Raw genomic sequence first — 27,719 nt, forward strand, 5'->3', positions numbered from 1 at the left:
ATTAACACAGTTAGAGCTGTAGTCATCAGCAGTAGCCAAGGTTTATATAAAAAGATTTTTTTTTCTTGTTGTAAAACATTTAAGTGAGTCAAGCAATATCATTTTAGCTTATTTATAATTCATCCCATACCATCTCTGGACCTCTTTCAATGTCTATATGTAACCTGGGAATGACCCGGAGAGAACAGCTGCCAATTTCCAGTGGGCCCTGGGTGGGGCCACTTAAACAACACTGTGGTCACCTCCCTGCATGAGGTACAGTCAACAGAACATTTCATCTTGTTTTCATCCAAGTCAGTATAGATAAGAAACCATTTACAGATATCAGAGCAAAGCATTAAAAAAAAAAGAAAAAAAAAGAAACGTTTTCCAATGTTCCCTACCTTGTTTTGTATCACTTGTTTGGTGTTTTTTTGTTTTGTTTTTTTTTTTTTGTGTATGCAGTTCAATGTCCAGTTTGTCTTTAACCTTCAGTACCACAAAACACACATTTGATACACATCACAAATGAAAGCAGAGGCTCCGGCAAAGACCCTGTGTCTTTTTGCTGTTTTGTCTTGTTTTTGTTGCCTTTGTTGCAGTTTGAGGTTGCTGGGAGTTTTTTCTGAAGTATTTTACATGGCTTACGTGCCTTGAGATGCTGTTGTTGCATTGTTCAACATGCTCTAGTTTGTTGCAGTATCTGACAAACATCTACAGAAATCCAGTCACGAGGCTCACAGCACGTCGGACGTCCCAGCGTAGACGTCTGCCATATTCTCAGGCTGTGGAGAGGACTGAGTGCTGCTCAGTCTCCCTGTGACGCTGATCGCTAGCCAAAGACCGTTCTGACTGATGACTCTATCAACCCAGCTCTTCACAGTCATCCAGGGCAGTATGTCAGAGCCAGATGAGAGCTCAAGGCTCTCCAGCTTTCTCCATCAAGTTCACGTTCCAAGCACATTTCACAGGTGGCTCTCGATGTTTTCCCTCTGACCCTCATAACATTGCACCTTGTCTGTGAGGCTGATGTCCTCCACAAGGGTGCAGTTACTGATGGTTCCCTTGTGTAGCGGGGAGGCGCACTGGTCCGCCTCTTTATTGTGTACCGTTGTACCATTGTAGCATCCGCCTACAAGCATGTGCCTCTCCTCAGGGGTGCAGACCGGCGCAGAGGTTTTGGCGATGTCTGGGAGATGAGGCAGTCCGGAGACATGGTTCAACAGGCTGGCTGTCTTTGTGTTAGGGGTGTTGCTGTAGGTGTGGCGGTACTCCTCCTCGATGTTCCTCCCTAGCTTCCAGCGCTTCCACTTCTTCAGGATCTCGGACTGCACCTAAGTGGAAGACAGAGATGGAAATTATCAGGGGAATACTTGGGTGCTCACACAGGTTATTTTGTGGTGGAAATGAGGAAACTCACTTCTTTGTTGACGAAGCAGTACAAGATGGCCACCAAGAGACCCTGTGGAGACAACCAATACTGAGTCAGTCCTCTGCATTAACTCATGAAAGCTATAATATTCACTCTCACTTCATTTTGAAAATCCAGAGTCTGAAGCTATAAAAACATGACTCAGATGCCATGTTTTACCTTTTTTTGTGAAACATACAGTTGCAAGTTTGTTGGTTTATGACTAAACCACTGAGTGTAATCACATAAAAAGATGTGGCTGCACTTGTCATCTTTGACTTTGGGACTCTTATCGCATCATCCTCTGTCACTCTCTTCATCAAAACGATTTTTTCCCCTCTGGTTGGCTGTAATTGACACACGTCATCTGTGTCCCCGCGGCAAAAAGGTCATCATCATTATGTTCCAGTGTGCCACAGCCAATTAGCAGCACAGGCACAACATTATGTAAAGGTAATCCTTCCTGACACATAAGTAAATACAGCATTTCTCAGTTGTCTGGGGGAAACTCAGACATGCAGTCTTCTGAACAGATCACTGAACAAGCTTATCTGGAACAATGCTTACAAAAGAAGAAAGAGTGATTTTTGTGGTCTGCCTTTAGTTTAGTACAGCATGAGCTGCGAGATTTGGATTTGGTCGGAAGATAAATGTAATTCTCAGCAGCATTTGTGCGTCTTATATTTAATCCTAAATTGTAAGTTATCGTCTGCGTTGTTCGGCTCGCAGATCGCTTCCACAAACGCATTATATGGTTTATTTTCAATTTTGTCTCAGTGGAAGAACAACAAGGGGCATTACGGAACAATAAACTTTCTCTCCACCCAGGAGTTTCTCCTGAAGATGAATGACGATGCCGAGTTATTTCATAAATGGTGTGATCTGAATAACAACAAGTATTTTGGTTCTTGCCGAGTACAACCTGGAAGGAAGAGAAGAAAAGGTCAATGAAGAGCTTGGTGAGACGCAAGCTGATGGTGGTCTTGGTGGACTCGTCGGTCACAAAGATAAAGACCACCTGATGGATACCCAGCAGAGGGATCAGGGTTAGAGTCGACTTAGCCAACCTGAGATAGACGCGACGGGAGATACAGAGAGAGAGAGAGTAAGCACAGAATAAGTGGAGAGAATAACGTAATGTAAAGAGAAAAACTCCTTTAACATTTGAACTCACCTGAATTTATAATCTGTGTATCTCATTTGATGCGCTCGAAGTTTTGACACAAGAATTTTGATGATATGAATGAAGATAAGGAAATTGATCTGTGAAAGATGGAGACACCAGTGTTGATTATAACAATTTTGGACTGAAGGATAAAAAGACAGTGAGGGGATAGTTAGGAGCCAAAAACTTTTCTAACTTAAATATGTGTAGTCATGGAGATCATTTTGGACTCAAGTGCAAGGTTTTTGAGACGCTACCAGCCTGAAAACTGCCCAAAACTAAATAAGGGTGTATGAAATTTTAATCCAGTGTAATTTTCTTCTCTGATGCAACTTGAACATGGTGGGATCAGAATGAAGAGGGAAACGCTGAAGTGGAAACTGGCCCTCCCATCCCATGTGACAACTCAAACACAGGAATTCCTGTGGGATACAGACCACTTAGCAGGACGATTAATGCATGGAAAATGCCAGGATGTCTGTGTAACTGGCCTCATATAAGAGCCAGAACAAATCAGACTTATATAGAAGCTGAGAACTGACCTTTGCAGAGCACAACTACAATAAAGGGCACGGCCACAGCAGTGATAAGGGTTAGCTAAACTGTGTCGTAGGTCACAGTGCAAGAAAAATCATATTTCTTTCATCCAAAAACCTCCAACTCTTAAGATGTTTCCCTCATGTTGCCCTTAAAGCACAGGCAGCCTTTTACTCTTCATGAATTAATGAAGTGTTTTTAATATTGTATGCTGTATGAACATAAAATAAAATATGAAATTCAAGAGAGCTGAGTAAACATATTAGGACTTTGGGGTGAAAAGACTTTTTTGCCAATGTAATATCAATTCAAAAAAATGATAAACACCTTCATGGCACTTTGGATTGCAATGTTGAGGAAATAGCCCACCATAATGTGACGGAAGGGAGTATGATGGTCAAAACAAGCAGGAGACAACAACAGAAAGAGAGGGAGGAAGGGGAAATTACCACAACTGCCAGTAGTATTGGAGAGCGGATGATCCACCAGTAATTCATGTTTATATTTTGCTCCCAGCACCTGAGAATGAAAGGCAATAGAGGAAAGACCAGTGAGAGACAACCAGAAATACCTCCCAAGCTTTTAGACATGGCTAACACTCAGTAACACATTTCATTACATCGTTTCAAAACTCCTGCAATAGCAGAAAGCTTTCCACCCCCCTGGCTGATGAAATGTTAGACGGGCAGCCAAACTGCGGCACACACAGAACCATCTTGGGTTTTTAAAGCTTTACATAACAACACAATGTGTCTGCGGCTGAGAGAGTCCTGCCTTAAAATCCCTTTCGCTCCCATTTGTGGGACCCTAAGAGACTGCATAGGAAAGTCTGGGTGCTGAGTGTAATCCTGAAACTTTTAAAACATGCTAACCCGACTGCTTTTCTGACACGGTCTCCATGTTTTATGTCCTGCAGAAGATAAAACGTGTTTGTGTGACAAGTTTAATTTTAAGCCCATGTAGTAATTATGTGTTAAATTGATCCATAGCTGCTCAGCGTCAATATCCATATGTCTGGGAGGAAAATCATCTGCTAAGCTTTTTATTTATTTATTTATTTTTTTTCCTGGTACGAGGTGCTGGTATGAGCGTGAAAATCCACATAAATGTTTGGCTGAGTCTGACGGAAGGGGTGAAAGAGAGAGGAAAAGCGTAGCGGAAACTTACTCTTGATTTTCATATAGGTACTTAGCTACCACCCAGGGCACAAGGAATATCAGTGGGGTACCTGTAAAGAAGTGAGAGCTATCTTAATGAAAAACACCAATTTTCTACGCCAGTGAATGAGCCTTTTACATTTATCTGCTCTGAGTTAATTTCCTTTCGCCTGACTTGTGCAGACACGCACTCCCACACACAAACACGCAATAACACACAGCCAACAGGACAGCTCACCCCAGCCAATGCACAGGTAGATTTTGAAGTAGTTCCTCTCTGTAAACACAGTGATGACCAGGAGGTTGTGGAGGTAGATGCCTTCCACAAGCAACCAGTAGCTGTTGGCCATGATACTGTACTGCATCATCACCACGGCGATGCGACAGCTAATCGTCATCTGCAAGACAGCAGTGAGGTTGGTTTCACGAATGATGACAAATATCAAAGTGTTTGGTGTTAAATGTTTTTTTTTTTTTTTTTTTTTTTAGCTGTGAATGATGCGAATGGTAAGATCAGTGTTGCAGCACATCTGAGCACCTTCTGTCACAGCCAGGATTCAGGCTTTGTGCCGGCAGCTATGAGTTTGTACAACAACAGCAACTCTAACCTCAGCCTCAGCCAGCTGAGACCCCCCTAGTGCAAACACACAAACACAACCACTCTACACATCAACCCACATCATTGACCCTCACCCCTTTCATAGATGATTAGCTGCTACAATTATCTTTGTGCCTGCCATTACACTTTCACAAGATTATCATTATTATTTTCCATACATGCAATTACTTTCACTTCACCTATTTATTCATATTGAACTCGTATGCAAATCGTAATTATTGCTGTGCCGTTTTTGACCTTAAGTAGATTTATGTTTTTATATTGTATATTATACATTATAAAAGAACTTAATTATACAATGTATAATCTACATTATTTAAGCCAAATGCAGAAGACTGTCCAGTTTCAGACTTAAAAAATCTAAATACTTTCCATTAATAAATACACATATTTGCAGGATTGTGCAGCAGTAAATGCTTCCTGGGTTTGTTCTGTTTGGTACTGTCTCAAGTGCTTAAGAACTGCATGAAAATCACTGTGGTGGGGAGGGAGGAAAGTTAAATGGTATTTTTCAGCTTTTAAAATTGCAAGGAAAATAACTGAAAAACCATCCTGCTAATATCTCAACATGAACTTTTGGATGGTACAACTCATTCCATCATGAACTAACGGAAGAAAGGAAACCATTAAAAACGGTGTAGCAGAGTTTAAACTTTAATATGTGAAATTATGAAATGACACATTTTGGCACAGTTTTGTTATGATGAAGAAGAAGGTGAAGTATGGGAAATGACCCATGGTAGCGATAACATTTAGTGTGATAATTAAAATAAATTGCTGAAATAGAAACTGGATTTTTGTGCTCTTTTGTGATTCTTTTTCTTTCTTTCTTTTTTCTCAAATTATAACATAAATTTAAGCTGCTAAAAATTAAAAGGCTTTTCTTTACTCTGCTACATACTATATTACTACAACTTCCTCTGTAATAATTTGTGTACAATCCTTTGATGATCGCTGTAACACTTCCCTTTATACCCTGTTGTTAAGCTGCAGATCACTACTGACCTCATTGTTGACCAGCAGCTCCACTGGAGGCATCGATGCCTGGGGGAAACCCTGCTCCTGGTCGCTGCTGAGGTCCTGCGATGTGAAATTGGTAGCCTTCAACAGAGCATCCTTAATGAGGATAGACAACGCTCGCAGGATGAAGGAGGCAAACAGATTCATGTGGATGTTGTTCCTCATGCAGTGCAGTTTCCTGATGAATGAGAGGCGACAATGGTCTACAAGTTAATCTGTCATTTTTTTTCATCATTCACAAATAAACTGCTTGCAATACAGCTTTCTATTAAAAATGAAATGTTTGAGATTTTGAGAAATATCGTTATTCACTTATTGCGAGATAAATGAGTTAATGAGTCCATTAAATAAAACTACAACCAGCAGCTGGTTAGCTTAGCTTCGCTACCACAAGGACTGGACACAAGTGCTGGCTCTCCAGTGCTAGCACCAGTACCTTTGAACATGACTGACATTTTTTGTGTTTTTGCTTGTTGGTCAATTCACTGTATTAAGGTGAAAGCCTTGCAAAAGCATCAAGCCTATGTGAGAGCTGTCTGAGTCTATGTGAGAGCTGTCTAAGCCTTCTCATCTAACTTTCCATTCAGAACTTCAAGCGTAATTTTCCCCCTCCCTGCTGTATTTGATGCATCTAGAGGTCAACTGGAACTATTTCCTTATACTTACCCTGCGTTTCTTAGAATTGATTTTTAACCAAAAAGGATGAATTACCTGAAGAATATGAGGATGCCAAGCGCCAACACCAAAGCCACCAGTGATAAGGAATAGCCCACTGTGTACATGACCTGAATATGGCCATAGTACTGCTGCAAAGGAAAACACATAGCAACACATGGAATGTATATTTATTTTACTGATTTGAAAAGGTCAATTTTTAGCTTCAGTTTAAACTTAAGCAACTAATATCTGCTCTTCAAATGAGTTGCATGTAAGCAAAATATTTCCTATTATTTATTATTTCTTAAATATAATCACCTTTCTGTCTTATGTCTAATGTTTTATAGAAAGAATAACGAGGAAGAGAGACATTTCTTACCTGACTCGGATCATTTGAATCACACTCACTGGTGTTCTTCATTGTCACCCACTGGCCATTTGCGTCACATTCTTGATACACCATACCGTGCCGAACTACACGCACGCACGCACACACACACACACACACACACACACAGTCTCTGTGATTTACTGGAAAGTCCAGTCACCATGGACAGCTGTCTTTCTATGCAGGATATTTTAAGTTACTCCGCATCACAAAGCCACGTGTTTCTTACCTTTATGGTGCCACGGCAGATACCACGGACATGCCACACTTACAGTGGTGTTGGGGAGTCCATCAGGCCAACAGACATAATTGTCAAAGGTCCTGTTACACACAAGACCTGGGGATAAAATATATGAAATGGGGGTGAGATGTTTCCATATAATCTTTCTCTTATAGTCCTTTTCTATGGCCTGGAGTGGTCTACAGTGACATGTCTTTGAAGTGAAGGCTGCTGGTGACCATTACGGCACCTGCACACATTGTGGTCTTTCATCTTGACTTCAGAGTAAAGTCCTCCATTGATGACCTTCCTCATATTCCACACCTTTCATTTTACCAAGATATGAAAACAGTGCTGGTTGTAGGTGTATGGACAGGCACAGTAGATGTTCAGGGGTGTAAAGTGACCTGTCGCATGTCCTCTACACATGCTAATTCACTTTTACTCTGGGGGTGACAGGAAGGGTGTATGAGTGGCATGACTGTGTGTGCAGTATGGGAAGTAGTCTTTTGAAAAGATGGAGAATCAGTGTTCTCCGCCTATACTCCATAAGCTAACAGACTATAATGCAGCTCAAGGGCCACATTCGTCACGTAGTTAAGCAGTCTGTTACTGGAGCAAACTGGAGCTCTCTCAGTGTGAGCAGAGACCAGAGAGTGTGTTGCAGCAAATAGAAAACTAGGAGCATTCGCATGCAGAGTGATTATGCAGCGGTTTGATCAGGGAGCGGAAATTGCTGCCACTCCACAGTCTGGTGACCATACGACCCAACCATTACCTGCACTACTGAATTAGATAGTTGCCACTGCACCACATAGTGAGGGTGAAAAACTGTTTTCTTTCTAATGTGAATGCAGATCATAAAAAAAAAAAAACAGATTCGCCTTTTCACTTTTACCTATTCATAAATGTTGTCAGAGTACTAATAACTAACCATAGCTCTCAATAACAACATGCACTCAATGCCACTTGTTGATTGGTGATGCGACAGTGTATTTAAAGTGACGAAAATCAACTGTTTTATTTTAACTATAGGTCACTTGTATGTAAAAGGTGTAACCCAAATCCGTTCCAGCTCTTTATGTTTACTGCGTTTTAGTTTTACAGGCTGCAACTTTACTGCTTTAGTTCCCTCTCATCGCTCTCATATCCTTGCTTCTGGCCACACAAGGCAGCTATTTTCAAAGCTCTGATAAACCCACTGCATGCAACCTGTGCAGCACCAAACAGCAGAAAAAGACAAAGTGAGCAACATGGTGTTAAACGTAATGGAGTATTTAGCAGCTGGAGAGCCAAATGTGTCCCTCAGGACTTGGTGGAGACCAAAACAGAGCTAAATGGAAAGAGAATGTTCAGTTTACATTTATCATGTGGCCAGCAACAGGGCTCTAAATAAATGCCAATGTTGCTCTGCCGGATACCTTCCTACAGCTGTTTAAGCAGGCAAATTAAGTTTGCCATGCCAGCTATAAAAGGTAATGAGTGTTATGTAGTATGTTATGTAGGCATTGCAGGTTGAATCATTAAAAATGAATTACAGTATGTTCAGCTAACCTGCGCTTGGTGGTTCACGGCTGTTATTGTGGTCACACTCCATCATGTACAGTTTCCAACTCTCCTTCAGCTTATCCAACGTAGCAGCAGGAGACACCTAGGGAAACAGTGGAGCACAGACAAAACAAGACAAAGCAAGAAAAAAATGTAATAATTGTAATAATAAGAATAATAATAATAATAAAAGTCCAGTCATACCATGAAGCTGTATTTGTGGACTCACTAATGTAGTGTAAGCAGATGGACAAGAAAAATGTTGAGAATGTGGGCCTCACACAGACCAGATGAAGACAAAATGGGAGCATTAACTGAACTGGCATTAATTTGTTTCTCTCCACTTCTTATATACAGTAGCTGATGGGGATATAATCCATCAAGGTGATGCTGTAATCCCACTCTAATGCGAAGTCTGTTGAAAGGGGAGGTGGATGAGGGGGGGGGTTACTCTGGCTTGTCTCAGAAGGCAGAGGAGCTAAAGAAACAACACCCACCCGCACACCGTAAAGGCCAGTGGCTAATTCAAGGTCATGAATTTAGTCATTCCCTTTGTGAAGAAGTGCATATATGTATGTACGTGTGCACACTTGTGTGTGTTGGGCTCTCGCGACCCACCTGGTTGCTGCAGTAGACAATGAGTATTGCCAAAAGAAGGAGCAGCCGTGACATCCCTTATTCCTGCTGTTGGTTCTCAGAGGTGATACTGCAGGCCAGGGAAGGGTTTTCACCTCATAAGGGGTCCTAGTTATGCTCGCCACACTGCCTGGATGACACAGAGACATGCAATCCATCAAAACTCTTTGTAAACACACTAGTCATTACCTCAACTTAACTTGGTCATTCGAAACAAGAGGACCAAAACAGGAAAAGGAAATCTAGTATATTACAATTACAACAAGATTTGAAGGGATGGAGAACAAGCAGAACTAATTTAAGAGAATAAGTCAGTGTAACTTGTATCCTAATCAAGCTCAGCCAATACAAAGGAGAATAGCCACTGTGAGAATGATCATTCCTATTTCTATCATGGCCACTCAAACATCGATTAATAAGATTCAAAGCTGAAATGATACAGCAGGATGTACTACACAGAATTAGAGTGTCCAGAACATCAAGCACCAGGCCAAAAATCTCCAGGAAGTTCTGTTTTGTTTGGCTCAGCAGAGCTGCACTTGCTCAGTGACTCACAGTTGGCTGCTGTCCACATCTTAAAGCCTCAGTCAGTGTTTGATAGAGCATGTGTGCCAGAGGTCACTCACCTGTGTGTCGATGGATGCCACAAACCCACCCGAGAGATTTGGTTGAAGCTGGAGAACGAAACGAAATCTGAAACGTTTCTGCAAAAAACACCTTGACCATGGAAACATTTTTGGCTAAAACGTTTCAAATTCCATTCTGTTCTAGTCTTGTGGCAGGGAGAAGAAGGCTCATGTTGATGTGTTTGGAATTTCTTTTGTTTACGGGGGTACGGTATTTGTTGAAGAGATAAGAGCACAATGTCTCATGACAGATGTATATGTAATGTGTGTGCTCAAGAAAGTCTTAATTCAAATCAGTGTTTTTTTTTACTCTGCATTTTTGACTGAAAATGTCAACAAGTTTGAAGTCTGGATTGTACTAGCCATCAGGAGTCACAATCTAAAGGTCCACCCTTTATGCTGCAAAGCTCTACTGGAAGTCAGACTTCAGATAATATCTGAACCAAGTAGACATATTTTCTAAATGGCCTGTTCAGTGTAATGACAACAGGATGCAGTTAGCATTAGCTGTACTACAGACCGACTGATTGCCTGGGGGTGCCTGAGGACTCAGAGTTACTCTTTCCTGGGCTGACATCAGGTCAGGATTGGTCCAACTGATATCACAGCCCAGACTCTTGGGCCCTTAACACCATCAGACATGTCACAATTCCTTTTCCACTGCTATTATATTTCATGTACTTGTAGTTTTACAGCAATGTGTTGCTTAAAACAAAACAGCACCTCAACAATGTCAATCACACCAGACTGAGTAGTAAGATCTGCTATACCAAACATCTGCACTTTAACTGTGATGGATACGTGTAATTTCTTACCATGGAAAGGCATCATTCTGTGAGTGCTTTAAGCATGCGTCCGAGGATGGCAGAGAGGCTGACATGCATGTGGTCGAGCACATGCTCTTGCATAAAGCATGAGTGTTACACCAGTAAGAGACAAGGGTTTCCCTCCTCTCTCTCTTCCCACATACACACACACAAAGACTCGTTTCCCACACCAGTCTGCCTGCACCACTTTCTGCAAGTTACCACCAACTAGGAGCAATGATTAACCAGGCTCTGTGCTCGCTAGAGTTCTGTAGGAGGGATGACGAAACAGAGAGAGAGATAGACTGAGAGAGTGTTTGTGAAAGTGGGAGAAAAATAGGTTTCTCAACCCCATCTGGCCCCTGAGACCTTTTAAAGTTCCGACACTCATAACATCAGCCATTACATTTTTGTGAAGTTGCCAGTGAGTTTCAGAAGAGCACATCTTCCTCTTGTTTCCAAGCAGCATGGAGAGAGCTACACACGTTTTTCTTTAGATTAAATCAATATCTCATCTGAGTAAAAGTGAAGCGTGTCCTATATAATCAGGTGACTAACAGCTAACAGCACACTGAAGACTTTTATCTCTTGCACCATTACACCTTCCTTCTCTTAGCCTCCTTGAAGGTTTGATCAATTTTTATCAGTCTCCTGTCACGGATGTGGAAGTTTTCTGCTTTGATTCACGTGGTATTTGTATATTTTTAGATGTGGCATCATAAAATACCCCCAAGCTGAACACAAAATAAGGCTTTTCCTTAAATGAGCATTCCTGCTTGTAATGCTCACTACTAAAAATAAAATGATGAAGAACAGAAAAAAAGGCAAAGCAAGAGCAGATTTTTAAAGACACACCCTGAAGACATTTGTTCCTAAGTTTAATATACTTAATTTGATCAGATTTGTCACGTACAATATGTCTGCTTGGATGCCTTTGATGCAGGAAGATGGGAATCACATCGGCCATTTGGTGGGAGCTGGAGTGGAACTAATGGGCTTGAAGGTGCGGGGCTAATTAGGCTTGTGCATTCTGCTGTTATGATATCCTGCTAGAGCTGTAGCTCGCTGTGCATCCAGACCAATCAAGGCCCTCTGGGACACGTGTTATTTAGCCCTGCTAGCTCTCTGTTCCAGGAAATGACCTGGAGCTTTTATCACTATTGTTGCACATCTGATTTAAGAGGTGGATTGACAGTTGAGAGTCACACAGGCAGAGCCAGAGGGACCTCTTGGGTTGTTTCTGCCTGTTTCCTTTGGCGTTTTTCATCCTGAAACAAGTTAGCAAGCCAAAATGATTCTTCCCTGCCTGGGGATGTGTTCAATGTGTGAAAATGATGTAATGTTAATTCTTCCAGATAAACGCGATGATGGTGGTATTATTTAGTGATGTTTGGCGAAATATTAAACCAAACGGAAATACTAAAGGGTCATCACAGCCTTTGATTGAGAGGACTGACAGCCATTCGTTTGAATAATGCCTGCTCATTTATTTATATTTGTGTAAAAAAATACAGGGACAATGACAAATGAATGACGCAAATTCTCTAAATGTCCAGCGAACGTTAAAACCGCTCTGTGTTCAAGTGCATGTTGGATGGCTGAATACAATAGCCACTAACAATTACTGTTGTTTGTTCAAGAGTACTTACCTTTCATTTGATTACACCGTCCAACAAATAAAATTACAGAAGGGGAGTATGCGTGCGTGAATACGGGCAGGGGGGAGTAGCATAAAACTTAAAAACAAACCTCTTGGAAAACACAATAACTGTCCAGTTCAGACATTGCTCCCGAGCAACAATCTATCATCCAGCTCTCCTCCTGCCTGACCCATCTTTTACAACTTTCCTCGCCACAGATGAGGTTCATATGCTTCCATTAACACTGATGTGACGTTCACTAATCTAGCTTTACTTGTAGAATATACATCAGAGACATCAAACATAGATCACTAATAAAGCAAAAACGTACCACAATTCTAAAGCTACCTCTTTGTGTATTCTTCCCGATTCCCATGCTTCCCATGAATAAATAAGTCAAGCATGCCATGCTCATACCTTAGGGCTGCAGATGCAGCACTGAGCATGACAGTGCTGGATGAGAGCGCCACTATCTGATAATGGGGTGAAGCAGAGTTCAGAGAAGACAGAGTGTCACACTGCAACACATTCTACAACTTGGCTGCTGCAAGGAAAACGGAACATTAAGTAAATCTAAGCATCGCATTCTGTGTGACTAACCTAATTTTCGGTTGGATAGCACACTAATCTCACATAGCGCAAATTCCCCATCAACTTCAACTACGTGACTTTTCTCTTTCTGAAACTGGTGGAGTGTGTGTTTTCTGTGCAAAGCTGAGTGATGTGGCAAACTAAACAACATCTATACTCGGTGTCTGTCAGGCCAACAGTCACTGTCTCTCTCTGTGTGATGTTCTGCAACCTTTAATTTTACTTTGTGCAATGCAATTCATCTGCTATCTAAGTGTTTTATCTTAGATTTATCTGTATTTATCTACAACCTTTAACTTCAGTAAGTGATTTCCAACATTTCTGAGAAGTTCCTTTGAAAATCTCCTGAGAACGTGCATATCATGAAACCTGATACTTATTCTGAACAGATTAAGGTACGCAGCCAAAAACTATTCACTTCTTTAAAGATAGGGAATTTATTTATAGAATCAGAAGTATCTCAGTATGATCAATGCAAAGTTACAGTTCAGACGTGACTCAACAGGAAATTCATCCTGATTAAAGCTTCCTGTTGATGTCCTGTTTTTTGCAGTTACAGCACCTCACCAAACAACACAGGACATGAAACTTTTTGCACCTGTAAGGCCTGAAACCATTACCACGTTACAAATCGGAATTCAGAATCTGAAAGTGTGTCAGTGCTGATGTATGTCTTAAACATTTAACCACCTGGTGAAGTAAATTCTTAGGGCATCTGGACTATCTTATTAGGGTTCTTGAAGATGTTTCGAACTGAAGAAGCTTCTTGGATGAGAGGCAAAATGTCTTCCAGAACCCTAATAAGTCCGGATGCCCTAAGAATTTGCTTTACAGACCATGACCTGGATGACTGAGAACCTTCACTGACATTTAACCACCTTCTGCAACATCAGAACACAACAGACTGTGTGCAGTGTGGTAGTCCCATTCATGGCAATTTTCTAGCTTGTCATGGCTGAGTATTAAGGCTAGATCTTTGCCATGTCCAATTCACTCTGAGAAATCCAGGGCAATCCGTCTTCATCTTTAGCCAAAACATCAAAATGCAAGGTACCAAAAAGAATCCGTTTTTCCCAGTATGACTGATGAATAACTGTGGTTTTATGCTGCTACTCCTCTGCTACCAATACTTGAGGTTTACTAATGATATTTTAGATTGCTAAAAAGCATTTCACGGTCCAGCCATATTATTACTGTTCCAGAAGCAGGAAGACTTGGACTTCAATGCAACACAATGTACCCAAAGAATATTAACTAATAGACTTTAGAGCTTTTTCGCTTTACCTGATTAAAAAAGACAGTAGAAGAAAGAAAATTTCAACTCCCACTCTCAACCTGTGCTTCCTTTTTAAGAATGGAATCACATTTCAGTTTTAAGTTCCTGACAGAAGGTCTCAAAAAGATGCAGAAATGTCTCTTTCACCAGGTCAAGACAATCCAGGACGCGCCTCTGAGACGTAGCACCCCCTGTTAAAATATGTTGTATATACACTCTCCACTCTCTACCAACCACGGAACCATCATGGTCTTGGCCTAATTTTGTCTTTAGGTCTGTGGGTTCCAGTTGTCAGGTCTGTTGGATTTGTTAGGGGATATGACATGCACTGCTCCACTACTTGTTTTCTCTGCTAAATGCTGTTTGCAAAATGTGTCAAGGTCAAGGCTTTTGCTCATCCATCATCTCTCACACATGCATTTCTTTTTTTACCTTTTCCGTGCCTCCATGACTATTATAGCTTTGATCAAAAGGTTGCGTTAGTGTTCCTCTTTTCCACCGTGCTAAAATATTCCACATCTGGCCTTAAGCTGCTCTTACATGTGTCCATTTTAGAGCATGTGTTCAAAAAGTCAATGGGAGACTGCACTTCATTTAATATGCGAGTCAAAATGTGCCAGCAGGAAAACTGTACAACATTTTGTTGAAGCACTTCTCACCTGATTTATGCAAATGTCGAATAAAATGTGCCTTGTGTTTGCTGTGAAATTAGTCGTCACACAAAAATCTTTCTCAGTTATTTCATTTTCCAGAATATAATAGCTCCTTAACATTTCTGTTTGTACAGAGTGAATCACTAAATCTCACAGGACACACAGTAGAAATGTTTGATTATTCGTCACCTGTCTCCTTGTCCCAGTTTCACTGCAGGGAGAAAAGCATTACAGTGCACAGTCCAGATGTAAAATGTCTTTTCACTGGCCGATGTCCATGTCACATTATTTTCATTATTTAACATGGACATGACAGGAAGTATAGCGTGTGTAACATACGGGAGAGAGTGTTAACCTTAAAAAAAACACATGAAAACCAGCAGTTCAGATTTCGACAGCTGTGTAATGTGGCTGACCGCTGTAGCGCTCGAAATGTTTGTCGCTGACCCTGTTACAATGTGGGGGAGCAGAGTGCAACCCATTTGTGTCCCGCTGTCACAGCTCCAGTGACCAAGCAGCTGGATGCTCACAGCATCTTTAATGTGATAGTTATTCATGTGTTTTGATAAACAATCACATTTCCTATACAGAGGTCACATCTGTACATGTGGGTGGGAAACAATGACAAACAATTGTATAATGTTTGAGATCTACCTGTATTCTGTGTGTACGGGAGTTTGTGTGTTGTTCTTGGGCATATGTGTGGGTAGTGTTGGCTGAATGCTGTTTCATACAGTCTTTCATGAGGCGTGTAGGACCTGTGATCTGTGGATGCTGAGCAGCAACAACAGCCCTACAGCGAGCCTTTGATTGTCAGTTATCGTGTTCACCATCCTACATTGTTACTGAAACATTTCTCATATACGTAGTAAAGACAGAAAAGAAAAATGCAGCTAGACTGATAAATCAGGCTATTATGTTGGTTGAAACCAGCTTATTGCATATATCATTATATCGGTAACAATAACTTTGGAGTACAAATATGGAAAAATAAGCTTGAAGTCATTTGGATGAGGTGTTGCAAAGGCAAATTTTGTTTGGACTGCTTGGTATGTATGCTATATATACAAAAGTATTGGTTCAAATGACCATTACACTAACAGGAGCTTTAATGCACATAACATAGCACATTCGAAATACACAGACAACTTTGCAGCTATAACAGCTTCCACTCTTCTGGGAAGGCTCTACACAAGATTTCTGGGTGTTTCTGTGGGGATTTCTACCCATTCATGCAGCAGAACATTTGTGAGTTCAGGCAATGATGTTGGATGAAAAGGCCTGGCTCACAATCTCTGTTCCAGTTCATCCCAAAGGTGTTGGATGGGGTTGAGCTCAGGGTTCTATGTGGACCAGTCAAGTTCTTTCACACCAAACTCATACAACCATGTCTTTATGAACTTTGCTTTGTGCACCGGAGTCATGCTGGAATAAAAAAGGGCCTTCATCAAAATGTTGCTCAAAGGCATCGCATTGTTCAAAATGTCTTGGTATGCTGAAGCATTCAGATTTCACTTAATGCTAGTAAGGGAAGAACCCCATAAGAGGTGTGTCTGTATACTTTTGTCTACATAGTGTTTATAGATACTTCACTGACTATTCATCAGCATGGGGTTGAGTAGATGGGGACCGAAATTTCACTTTTGGGGGAACTTTTCTTTTAACATCATCTGCTGTCAGCCACCTATTTTCAGTTGATGCATATTCAATTCTTCATACAATACACACCAAGTTTCCACAGTGAGGACCTGTTTAACCTGGACTGTGCTCTTCATCACAAAATCATCAAAATTTCCATTACACAAAGAACACTTATTGATCCAATCAGGCTAGTCACAACTTCTGATAACACTAGCCAACATTTTCCAACTGTGACCACAAAATAAACAAAGATGTTGCCTGAGATTAAAACCTGATTTCGAGACAACAGTGTAATTGCAGCGCACCATTCAACAAGGAGCGGGGCTACAGTCCTGTAGAGGCTGTCTGGCAGCAACTGCTTGGCAGGAACAAACCCGTACACACTTCAAACAAGAACAGCACTTAGCTTATTTGCCTCGGCCTGTGTACTTACTGATATTCACTGACGTAGCTGGCACAGGGATGCAAGGAAAAGGATTTGCAGAAATATGTTCATCAGTTGCAGTGCTTGTAGCTCTGTGTTGCACTCAGTCTGTCTGTGGTAGGCCACTTGCTCCAACTACACATCCAATGTTCAGCTTAAACAGCCATGAAACTGATCCATGCAGGGGCCTCAGTCATGGGCATCGCTGGTTACACAATACATGTAAGTCATCACGATATATGCCAGAAATAATATAGCAAGAATCGCAGCCAGAAATTGACATAAACCAGAGTCAGATTGTACTGAATGATGCTTGTAATTTTCTGTTCCTCCCAGTGCATTAAAAAAACGGAGGTGGACAAAAACACTACATCGATTAGGTGGTACCTAATTAACTTAATTAATTGGTCAGTGAAGTCATGCAGAGTCAAACATTTTATGGTAGATTTGAATGTCTTAGCAACTTGCATTACACAAACAAACATACTGCTGCCAAATTCTTTATACTTGTACTTTTTACTCAAGTAATGCATTTGAATGCATCTTCCAGGTAAATAACAAGTAGCAGTCACTGGCCTAGGTGAAACAATACTGAACCCACCTCCACCTTAAATCCACATAAAAGCTGTGGAATGAATTCATCCGGACAACAAATGCAAACCATTGAGTTACAGTCTTATATTTCTGCAAAAAAGAGCTCTGTAATGCTCCCTAATAAATCATTGGTGTGTTGTCTATTGAGAATAAAAAAGAGTGCTTTGTCATAGCCATAAATCTCACTGTGACAGTCCCCCCAATTGCCTGAGATTTGGTTCAAACAAGCAAGCAAGGAGGAAAGCAAACACTGCAATTTCACATCTCAACACTTGGAAGTCAGCAAACCGATGCAGCTGTCTGTGAATAGAAAACAGTGCTTACTGATGTCAACAGCCTTTTATGTGAAAGGATGTGGATTGATAAAGTGCAAAAATGATGACGAAGTTCCTATAGCTGACTGATTCAATGATACTGCTTTTATTACATTACAGTAAGTAAAACAAGAATGCCCGTCTTGTTGTTAAATCTGGGCTGCTTTTCTCTTTAAACAAGGCTAACTTTCTTATGATGTTCTGAGAATGTACAGCTTCACTTAGTCCTAATAAGGGCTCGAGTTCAGGGACAGGAGTAACTGTTTGACAAACAAACACTGTTATCAGAACAAGACCACATGATAAACGTTCCTAATTAAGTCCAATGGGGATCTGTAAAGGGGGAAAAAACTAAACGGTTAAAGAAAGACAAAAAACAAAACAAAAAGAGAAAACAAAAAAATCACACTCACAAGAGTAAAAGAAGACCTGGCAGAATCACAAACTTCAAAGAGCAACAATCAACACTTTTGGGTGTCACAAGGGCATTGGCACTGACTCATTCTTGCAACAATGAGACTGCTCATGAGAGATGATGTATGTGCTGACTGATGGGATCGTACGACTATAAAGAAGAGAGGAAATGAGATATGAGGCACTGCAACAAAACAACAGGGAGGAAACAAACATGCAACTCTAAAGACACAGAGGTTGTACAGTAACTTACTTGATTTCTTTTCACTGCAGAGATATTCCCCAAAACAATCCAGTGCGGGCAATGTTTGCCCTTTATAAGTCTAATATATATGTTCAGCAGAGGAACTTACGCAAGCACCACCCACAATGGCCTCTGTAATGTTTAATGTTTGTGAGGGAACTCCAAATAGACTTGCTGAATTATGAAAGGGCCTGGGTGATCCCTACATCATGTCTCCTCCACCTTGTATCCACACGGTGCTATTGTACGTTGGGCTTTTGCAGATGCTGGCAGGCAGTGTTTATGTGCAGTAATCCCCTGTCATATACAGCAGCAAAACTGCACCACATTGTGGACCCCATACACAGATACACTGAATTTCTTAAACCTTATTTAGCAAGGCATTTCAGCCCACTAAAAGAAGAAAAAAAAAATGGCATCATTTATCAGGTGGAAGCTGCAGGGGAAGAGGATGTACTGCACAGCTCAGAGGCTGCTTAATAGAATCACAGACTTGGAACATTTGAAAGGAGGTAATTAACCCTAACCCTTAGTGTTTCAGTAGACTCAGCTTTCATGACTGAAAAACACCAGCAGATCATGTAAAGCAGGTCACAATTAAGTGCAGAAAACTACTTCTTATGTTTCTTCTGCAGTTTTATGTCATACGTGTTGCTGTTTTTACTTCTTGTTAACATATGACATGTGCAACAAGAAAGAGGGACATTATACTTCAGTGACATTACAGAAGCCCAACAGAAGCTTCAAATGCAAAAGCACTTATTAAGCGGTTGTTGTTTGAATCGCTGTGGTGAATCACAGTAGTGATTCAACCAACAACCACTTCATAAGTGGTTGTTCTCTTCTACTATTGTTCCTATTGTTTCCTCTTTATCACAGCGGTGTAATAGAGAGGAAAAGGTTGGTATTGTTTTTATTATCACCAAAACAGCTGAGGAAAACATAACCAACAATTAATTTATCCCACTCTCTCAAGGTTATTCTCGATCTGCAGCACACTTTGAAAGTTTGCATACTGTGCCAGAACTATTGCAATCCAAAAAGAGTAAATTTGCTGCAGAGGATGACAAATTCGTTTGTTGCAACTGTCCCAACTGTATTTTCAATCTAACGTGCTGTGAGGAATAAACATACTGTGTTCATTATCATGACAGATACACAGCGGTTAAAAGTAGATATACTACTGAAAAATCTACTTCACTGAAAAGTTCATATACCCAACACTATATGGATTAGTTAAAGTTAGCTGCACCTTGACCAACTGAAACATTAAAATACTGCTTACACATTACACTGATGGGGCCATTCTGCATAATGGGTTTGATACTTCAAGTACAATTTGTTGCTATTAATTGTTATACTTGTTATGGAGTACATAAATAAATTATGTGAACATTTCTCTCATCACTGCAGATATGTGCCATCAAAATGTAACGTTTCATTGTTAGGTTACATGTACACTGGCAGTCTATGACAAAGAGGCCTAACATGACCCACTGTACATCAGGCTTTGGCTAAATGAGTTTTCTTCTTCTGGTCTTTTTGAGTGGATGATGACAGAAAAAAAGGTGCAGTAACAGCAGTTTCATCTTTTGATTTCCAAAACAAGGTTGTGAATCATTTCTTTGCTCACCAAGAATGTCCCAGCTGGTCACTTGCTGTCTAACCTTCAGGCTACTACAATGATTCAGTGAGAGATATTAATGCATGTGTGTGTGTGTGAGAGAGAGAGAGAGAAAGAGAGAGCATGTTAGCTTACCTTAGATCACCAAAATAACAGGTGAGTCAAGGGTTCCTCACTGCTGATATTAATGTTATCCCAAAAGGTCAAAACATGAATCCTTTCCCTTTAAGCCCTGACATAAAAATCATTACTGTACTTCAGTGTATTAATACATATTCTGGCTCCATAGATGACAATGAATTAAGTGCCTCCTAAGTAGACATTCACAAGGTTTAAAATTATAAATCCTAATGCATTGATCCCTGCAGTGAAAAGCAGAGCAAATTGTGGCGATTTGTCTCGATTTCACTTGCCTCCCACGGCTCCTCCTTTTCTTTATCTCTCATACTCCTCATCTGTGTTATCTCACTCCATTTCCCCCTCTTAGCATCTGTATCATCCTTTATCAAAATGAACTCAATTCCTTACTACCGCTTGCCAGAGAAAGCAAAGAAACTTATCAGCCTCTCCACCATCGCAGTTATACACACATTATGCGCTGCCACTCTTCGTCGCCAGTCCCTCAAGCACACCCACACAAACACACTTACAGGAGATGCTTTAAGTGAGCATTATGTAAACTTTGCCTCAAGTGCTCTGTAATGCTCCCAAAATAATTTCAGTTTGCCAGAGGTGTCTCAGTTGACTCAGTCAGTTGTCTCAGTCATGTTCAGTTGTTCAGTTAGTATTTGTTTTGTTGACTTCAGCTGCTCAATGGCTGCAAGAAAAAAAAAAGAAAAAAGTCGGTGCCAGTGTAATTAATCTTGGAGAACTGCATGCGGCACACACTCTGAGCTGCACAAAGCCCATCAGAGATAGCTATGCTTTTATTCTGTGGCGAGCTGCACAGATACATAAATGTGTCATTTATTCTCCCATGAAGAGCTTGGGGTTCACTCACTGCAATTGACCCCACTCAGAAAAGAATTAACCACGCAAACAGTGCGGGTCACAGGAACAGACATGTCTACAAACACAAATCACAAAAACACAAAAAAAGCAAAACAAAGACCTCATCCATGAACATGGACTGTATGTCATCAAACGCAGGTTTGTTTTCAGTCATTTACTTACAGCACTATCGTTTCCCATGTCTGTGCACTGGAGATGTAGTTTATAGACTGTAAAATAACATGTCCTGCATCTCGTCACTGAGGAGGACTGACATGCACTGTGCGCCATCAGCGTCTTAAGTCATTCCTGAGAAAGTGCGGCGCGAGGCAAACAAGTTATTAACATGTCACGCTACACTGAGCAGTAGAATGTGCGAGGGGATTAAAGCAGCTCAGTAGCTGCATGTAATATAGATCAAGAATGTTAAGAACAAATCAAAAGCCTCTCACAGTTCATCTGGGGGTTTCTGTGCTCCTGTAATGCAGTCATATAAATATAATATGTGACTATAGTAATGATAGCAGTTAAGTTTGGGTTTCAGCAATCATTTTGATTAATTAAGTAAGTAACAAAGACAGCTAAAAAATAAAGTAAAAAACGAAATTATTTTCATTTGAGAACGTTTTTCCCAGTTTTGCTTATTCTTTTGAAGTTGCCAGTTAATTTTCTGTTGACGCCTACGAATAAGACTTTTTAATTATCACACACACGAGAAAAATCAATTGGGAAAATCTGGTTATTAGAAAAGATTGCAGCTCAAATCAGACATATTTTTATTCGCTTCATGACAATTAGATGATAGAACTATCCAGCTACCACTCAAAGCCAGCATGAGTGTGTTAGCAACGCAAAATCCACTTTAAACTGATTTGGTTTTCAATTTTTTATTAAAATTTTTAGCTAAAAGCTGACAAAAATGAAATGATAAGCCCTGAATGTGAATGTGGCAGCAGTACAACATGAGACAGTGCTGTATACAGTTGTGTCCCAGCTGTTATAAACATTTAGGTGGCTAAGTAATGCAGCCAGGTAATGTAATCAGCAAACAGAGACTAATTAGGCAGTAAAACATATGAGCGCACATATGTACACAAGAACACACACTCATACATGCATGTTTGTATGTCTAGCCTTAAGAGTACCCTTCTCTGATTATATTCACTCCCTGTCCACTAACCCTTAGCTATCAGCATTCTTAACACTTACACAATCCTTATTTTACATCTAAACGTATTCCCTAACCTTTAAAAGTGTTCTTGAAGAACTGAGGAGTGATCAGAAATTACCTCATTTAACAAAACATTTTGAAAGTATACAATTTAAATAGGATTTATCCAGGAGTCATCCTTGAGTAAAGATTTTGTGCCGCTGCTTTGGTAAAGTCACCCAGCTGTCATCATAAGGTAACAAGTTCATTTATCTTATTATTTTAAGAATTTTCCCGTGATAACAAGATAATCTATTGTGAGAAAACAGCTTCATATCTTTCATAAGAGTAGGCCGTGATGATGCGCACTGCTCTGTGGGGTGCGTGTGGAAGTTTCAAACTATATGAACTTGTGATGAGCTTCTGCCCTTTCTTTTAACAACCGCACTGCAGCTATAACAATGTAATTAGCCAAAATGAGGGATCAGAGTGAGAAAACAGCATTCTTATGTGATGCTTGTTTCTACTCACAGCCTTTTTAGAGTGAGACACTTGTGTGGAGCAGCTAGCTAGAGGATCCGTTACGCCATGTATAAAACTGTGACAAATTTAGTAAATACTGTGAGCAGCTGAAAATGCTTTAATCCTTCATTAGAGTGTGGAGTTTGGGCAAATTTAAACAACATGTAGTGGTCAACCTAAAAACAGTCGTGTCACCGTGCAGTGCAACATTTACCTCCAAAAATGTAGTGTAGTGGAAGAATAAGGTAGCAGAAAATAGAAATTACGCAAGTACCTCAAAATTGTTCTGAAGTACAGTACTTAGGTAAATGCACTAAGTTACCTTCTGTTGCTGGCTCCATGCCTGGAGACGGCATGAATAATACTCCATAGCAGCAGTATGCTAGTGTCTAATAAATATTTGATGCGTTGAGTTCATGACAACGCAGCTCAGTGAGGGGAGGAGAGCACATATAATGGCAGCTCTTTAAAGAATCGAAGGAGATGAGGTTTGACAGGAGGGAGCTGTGAAGGTGAGGTGGCCAGCATGAATCACGACGCAGAAAGAAGAAGCAAGTCAAATTTGGTTCAAATTTAATCTAGTCTGACACACCACAACTTCTATTATTATTCTAACACAAGGTGATCTTTCCTACTGCTTGTCTGTGATGACTGTGACACCTTTGCTCCCTGAGCTAGAACCATACTGAACACAATGTATACACGCAGGTTTGTGACATACATAGACATAGCTGTGACATACATAGACATAGTCACAATGCAGACTGTATTTTTTTGTAGGCCCTGCAGTTATTTTTTATGAGCCTTGGCTGAAATTAAAAAAAAAAAAAAAAATTGGAAACTTCCTCAAACTATTTTTATGGTTCTATTTTTTCCCCTGGCATTGCTCAAGTGATGTGAAACAAAGTAGGGATTTCTCTTGCAACTTCACCTACTTCCAAGGAGCATACAGAAGGAAAACTGTGGAGGATGCCAAAACTACAGCAATGCTTGTCTACCATATGTTCCCATGAAGTAAAACAAATTGTTCTCTTCAGCTGTCTTTTTTCCTTCTTTACACCGCAGTTACTTTGAATGGAACACCATGAATGCCTTCCAAGAGAGACTTTGCACCATTATCCCCTTATTTACATGATATAGACATATCATTCTCAGAACCTTCTATGAGGTCCATCTTTTCCATGAGCAAAATGTATAGTAACATTTAAGACTTTTGACAAGACTTGACCACGTGTCTCAAGAAATATTCATTTTTGAGAAAAAAACACCTTTTTCTTCAGAAACTTAAACGTTACATTGACATCTAATGAATGCCCGAAGATAACTGATAATAAAAAGGATCCATTTAATGAGCGAGAGTGTTTTATCACACCAGTGAAATCTACATAAACGCTTCCCAAACTTTTTTTTTAGCATGCCTAAAGCAATTATTCTACTGTTTGTCACAGGCGGGGGTTGATTAAGTCACTAAAACCAGCACTAAGCCTTGTGGGTGTGCCCTCTGTTCTTGTGACAGCCCTCAGCAGGGAGCATGAGTGTGTGTTAGACATGGATGGAGGTCAATGTCTCCCGCTGTGTACACAACATTTGGAGGCCCATGTCCAGCCCCTCGGGTCAAAAACACACTGACATCAGCAGTCTCTTCGGTGACGCAGGAGGACATGTTTTTCGTCTCCCACTGACAATCACCGCCACTGAAAACTGAAGAGAAAGGCTTCATTCACTGAAAGGTTGCACAGACATAAAGCTCCTCTGGATGATGTTGGTCTGACCCTGTATGCAGTTTAGATTCCTTCGTTTATGTCTGGCCCTCCTTCCAAACCATTTATCTGTGGCAGCAGTAGCAGCAAGCAGCACTGCAGCTGTAAGAAAAGTTAAAAAAAAATAAATAAATAAAAAAGTATGTTGAAACATTACCAGAGACCATGTAAGGTCTAGTGAGAATTACACAAAATATTTGGATATGTTGGGAAATTCGCTGTTCAACTTTCTTACAGAGAGCTAGATACTCATTTCTATATGAAGCAACTGTGAGAAGCACATTAGCTTAGCTTAGTTCAGCTGAGTCTATTCGACAACAACAATTCGTAGTTTCATGGGGGGGCAGACAATTTTTGCCACGTAATTTCTTTTAGTGTCCAATTTAGTTTTCGTATGAATAATGTTTTTTTTGGATATTTTCCATCTTCTCATCTAACTTTTCTTTCTACCTTTGAGATTGTTGCACAATACATCGGGTAATTTTAAAAAATCGAGTAAGAGCTTCACTGACAGTATCACATGATTCTATGTTTAATGTTAATGTTTTCTTTTCTGTATTAATAAAGCATAAGGTTTTTCTTCCCTTCTTCCGTCACATTTCACATATAAATATGTAATTCTGAACTTGCTACATGCTATTGTGGATGTGGGCTTCACAAAAGACAATTTAGATCTTCCTGCAGTGGGAACAGTCTCACCTCCTCCTGATGAACAGCACTCACTATACAGTTAGGGAAAATGTGTCTTGTATCAAAACTCACATCCATTACTCCTGCGAACATGCACAGCTCCTCCCTAAGCAGACTCCCTCTGTGATTTCACCATTTTAATTTTTAAAATCATTAATCATTTTTGTTTTCCAATGTTTTTATTTCTTTGTGTGACAGTGATTCAAATTAGCATCAAAAATGCTATAGTTTAAAGACTATTTTCTTTCAGTGGCTCATTTAATATTCTTTTCTATTGCTGGAGGCAGAAACACAACAACATATAGACGCCTGGGGACATTAAGTCTGTCTAAAACCAAGCTGTTGCTTATGAGAATTTTATGTTTGAAATCGCTATAATTAAACAGTGTGCTTTATTGACCATTTTAGGCTTATAACTTGTTGTTATTTTTATTACTGTGAAGCCTTAATAACTTTATGAAACAAAGGACGACTGTGGGACAGGCACATTTGTGGTTTTATTCATATTTTATCACAGCTCACAAAATTATTTCAATCTAAAATGAGCAGTGGACCACAATTTGGAGATCATTTGTTAGTGGCTGGAGATAAGTTATCAGGTGGACAGCTTGCAACCAAAAGCCCATGGCAAAGGCAAGGTTGCGATATTTTCCAGTTGAGCAGTTGTTGAGATAAAGCGGCTGTTGTTTGTGCTCTGTACTGTGATAATAGGCCGTGGTGTGGAGCGAAAGGAGCTACACTTGACCCTCGACCCACACACGTTGCGAGGGAAGGGGGGGTATTTTTAGTGCCTCACCAATGTGGATCTGAACAAACAGCAAAATTGCTCAATACCGTTACTTCCTCCAGGGTTTACAAAGCAGTTCACAGAAAAGCAAAACCTTGTTGTGTTCTTTCATCTTTTGAAATCCTTTGCCTCACCTCTACTAGTATTGATTCTCCTGCGATATATCTTTTTGTTACAGTCTCCACCCTGCATGGAAATGTCCGTGTGTGCACTGAAGAGGAATTTACTTCCCATAGGACGGCAGGTTAACTCCCCCACTGAGTGAGCCGTGAGCCACACACGAACACAACTACTACCTTTGAAACTCTCAAATCTGATCCGCGACTTGACCAACCGTGACCTCTGAACAGCCACATGCACAAAGCCCCTGTTCAGTCAGCCCTGGAGCCTGTAGGTTGGTCATTAGTGAGTAATCGCATAAGCCACATTGAGCCTGATTGAATGATTCATCATAGGGGAAGACAAATGATGTGTTTCCATCATCACAACCCACTGACTTCTCTCAGGCCAACATGACTTATCTGCCTCGCACAAAATTCCAGTCATGACCTTCTGAGTGTTAGGCTGCATATCTCAGTCCATGAGGCTTCATATCTCAGTCATCTGCGAAACATAAGCTCTGATTGAATTTAATGGCCAGGTTGATTGTCTGAAGAGTGCTATTTACCAGAGACCCCAAGAAGTTAGGTTAAGTATTAACATATGGGAGAGAGCTCTAAATTATTATTTGTCCACATGTGCTGAGCTCAAATATCAAAGAGGGCTGGCTCTCCACTGTCACTCCAGTGTCGACATGTGTATGGTGCTTCAAAATACAGCTTGTATTGCCATTTAGACTAAATCTATAACTTAAAAATATCTGCAAAGAAAAGATAAATATGATGCCTGAAATGTTCCAGCAATCCTAGCTGGTTTGAGGTCACTCATAAGAAATGTTTTGTTTTGGCGTAACTAAACATGGGTATCCTTAAGATTTTAATGGTACAACTTATCAGTTCAAATTAAGAACAGAATGGACATTTTTATTTTCTCATATGTACCGTATATAAATTAACTTTTACTAGCTGCATTGCGAAGGGTTTTTTTTTTTTGGCTTGTCTTTGAACCACCAGCAGTAGAGTAGCTGCAATTTTATCAAAAAAGGTTGCACAGTCTTTAAATGGTTTAAGTCCATAAATTTGGACTTTTTCTTTGACTGTATTTTTACGATGTGATATGAAACAATATGCTGACCATTTCAGACTGAATTTATGAATGCACTCACAACAATCAGCTGGCTAATGGTTACTTTTAATCATTAACTCATGTTTGTGTAATTTATATGTTTTGTACACTCCAGGTAGGCATATATAACAAACAAAATGCATCACAGACAAATGTCTCAATCAGAAACAGAGTTGGTGAGATAAAACTTGCAACAATAAACAGAAAATCTTTTCCTTAATTTCTCCATAACTGAAAGCTGAACTGATAACATCAGAGCTTATTGGAGCTTGTCTTTAATAATTTAGCCCTGGGGGCCTGTTTAACAACCATCGCTAGCCCTAACTAGCATTTTATGCAAAATCAGCATTTTATTCTGGAGCATGATATCTTAATGCCTGCGACAAAATGTCACTCTTAATCAGCTTTGTAT

At 40.3% G+C, this 27,719-nt stretch overlaps 1 protein-coding gene across 4 annotated transcripts in view; it reads right to left on the bottom strand.

Moving 5' to 3' along the window:
- Window positions 1-387: 387 nt before the first annotated feature.
- Window positions 388-27,719, bottom strand: part of gcgra (glucagon receptor a) — a 34,194-nt gene continuing 6,862 nt past the window's right edge. The window contains exons 1-14 of one of the 4 annotated variants that reach the window (XM_046415578.1): window positions 10,779-11,525; window positions 9,320-9,467; window positions 8,708-8,804; window positions 7,163-7,270; window positions 6,925-7,019; window positions 6,600-6,694; window positions 5,874-6,066; window positions 4,488-4,647; window positions 4,260-4,320; window positions 3,542-3,611; window positions 2,565-2,653; window positions 2,313-2,457; window positions 1,400-1,441; window positions 388-1,313 (exon numbers count right to left, since the gene is read on the bottom strand). In XM_046415578.1, the coding sequence (XP_046271534.1) occupies window positions 945-1,313; window positions 1,400-1,441; window positions 2,313-2,457; window positions 2,565-2,653; window positions 3,542-3,611; window positions 4,260-4,320; window positions 4,488-4,647; window positions 5,874-6,066; window positions 6,600-6,694; window positions 6,925-7,019; window positions 7,163-7,270; window positions 8,708-8,804; window positions 9,320-9,373 (1,578 nt within the window). In that variant the 5' untranslated portion in view covers window positions 9,374-9,467; window positions 10,779-11,525 and the 3' untranslated portion in view covers window positions 388-944. Of the gene's footprint in view, window positions 1,314-1,399; window positions 1,442-2,312; window positions 2,458-2,564; window positions 2,654-3,541; window positions 3,612-4,259; window positions 4,321-4,487; window positions 4,648-5,873; window positions 6,067-6,599; window positions 6,695-6,924; window positions 7,020-7,162; window positions 7,271-8,707; window positions 8,805-9,319; window positions 10,016-10,778; window positions 11,526-27,719 lie in introns of those variants that run through there. The other 3 variants (XM_046415577.1, XM_046415575.1, XM_046415576.1) reach the window with 3 other exon arrangements.

This window comes from Scatophagus argus, chromosome 16 (assembly GCF_020382885.2).
Source record: "Scatophagus argus isolate fScaArg1 chromosome 16, fScaArg1.pri, whole genome shotgun sequence".
NCBI lineage: Eukaryota > Metazoa > Chordata > Actinopteri > Scatophagidae > Scatophagus > Scatophagus argus.